At 48.4% G+C, this 1,838-nt stretch overlaps 1 protein-coding gene across 1 annotated transcript in view; it reads left to right on the forward strand.

The window, feature by feature from the left end:
• The window catches only part of LOC119412672 (E3 ubiquitin-protein ligase RNF182), a 4,793-nt gene that overhangs the window by 2,166 nt on the left and 789 nt on the right, over nucleotides 1–1,838 (forward strand). The window contains exons 6-7 of the mRNA XM_037679707.1: nucleotides 720–846; nucleotides 920–1,143. Coding sequence (XP_037535635.1) covers nucleotides 720–846; nucleotides 920–1,143 — 351 coding nt within the window. The remainder of the gene's footprint in view (nucleotides 1–719; nucleotides 847–919; nucleotides 1,144–1,838) is intronic.

The following is a 1,838-nucleotide window of genomic DNA, read 5'->3' on the forward strand; positions in this document are numbered from 1 at the left end:
ACTGAGGAGGAGGTGAGATGGGTTACTTAGGAGGTGAGACAGGTTACCGACGAAAAGGTGAGATAAGCTACTTGAAGGAGGTGAGATGGTTACTGAGGAGGTGCGACAAGTTTCTGAGGAGGAGGTGATACAGGTTACTCAGGAACAGGTGAGACAGGTTACTAAGGAGGAGGTGAGATGGGTTACTGGGGAGGTGAGACAGGTTCCTGAAGAGGAGGTGAGACAGGTTACTCAGGAACAGGTGAAACAGGTTACTGAGGAGGAAGTGAAGAGGTTAGTGAGGAGGAGGTGAGACAAGTTACTGAGGAGGGGGTGAGACACGTTACTGAGGACCAGGTGAGACAGGTTACTGAGGAAGAGGTGAGAAAAGTTACTGAGGAGGAGGTGAGACAAGTTACTGATGAGGAAGTGAGACAGGTTACAGAGGAGGAGGGGAGACCGGTCACTGAGGAGGAGGTGAGACAGGTTACTGAGAAGGTCAGACAAGTTACTTAAAAAGAGAGACTAAGCAGAGGAAGTGAGACAGATTACTCAGTAGGTTACAGAAAAGGGAGGCAAGACAGATAGCGGATGTAAGACAGGTTTCTCCCGAGGTGACTTCATTTTTTCCTCCTGTCAGATTTAAAGAGTTTTAGGTCAAACAGCCTGTCTGTCTCTCACCCATCTGCCTGTCTCCTGCTAGTCTCCGACCTGTCTGTCTCCCACCTGTCTGTCTTCAGGTCTGGTTAATGGAGGATGACCGGCACATCCTGGCAGTTCTGTCCTGTCAGAATGGATTCCAGCAGGAAGGAGGTCCGGCAGGTCCAGGATGTTCTGAGGTGATCCTGACCCCCACCAGTCTGAATGGTAAAACCAGTTGCTTGGTCTGCATGGTTCTGATTCTGAGGTTCTGATAGGTTCTGGTGTCGTGTGTCTGCAGGGGGAGGAGAAGGCGTGGACCACCGCTCCTCGGACTGTCTGGTCATCACCATCATGGAGCTTCCTGACCGGACTCCGTCCTCAGATTCTCTGAACGTGCTCAACGTTGTGGGTCTTTACCGCCCCCCCAGCCTGGACTCGCTGCCCTGCAGCCTGCCGTCCCACAAGTGTCGCGCCTGGATGTCCCACAGCGTCCCCCGTTGTCTTCTGGGGGTTTTATGTCTGGTCAGTACATCCAGAACCGTCCAACTCTAAGGACACACGACACGACCTTTAGAGAATTTCCAGGTTCTAGAAAGAGCAGGGTACTCGTGTATGAACGTTCTCCAGGTTCCACCACATGGTTCCTCATCAGTTTGAACATTTATGGTTTAAATCTGCACGATGAAAGTGAACCTCATTTAAAATCAAACAGAACGTCTGACAGAACTACAGAACGTCTGACAGAACAACAGAACATCTGACAGAACGTCTGACAGAACAACAGAACATCTGACAGAACAACAGAACATCTGACAGAACTACAGAACGTCTGACAGAACTACAGAACGTCTGACAGAACTACAGAACGTCTGACAGAACGTCTGACAGAACAACAGAACATCTGATAGAACAACAGAACATCTGACAGAACTACAGAACATCTGACAGAACGTCTGACAGAACAACAGAACATCTGATAGAACAACAGAACATCTGACAGAACTACAGAACATCTGACAGAACAACAGAACATCTGACAGAACTACAGAACGTCTGACAGAACAACAGAACATCTGACAGAACTACAGAACGTCTGACAGAACTACAGAACGTCTGACAGAACAACAGAACATCTGATAGAACAACAGAACATCTGACAGAACTACAGAACATCTGACAGAACAACAGAACATCTGATAGAACAACAGAACATCTGA

This window comes from Nematolebias whitei, chromosome 7, assembly GCF_014905685.2.
Source record: "Nematolebias whitei isolate Nwh7 chromosome 7, NemWhi1, whole genome shotgun sequence".
In the NCBI taxonomy this organism is placed as follows: Eukaryota; Metazoa; Chordata; class Actinopteri; order Cyprinodontiformes; family Rivulidae; genus Nematolebias; species Nematolebias whitei.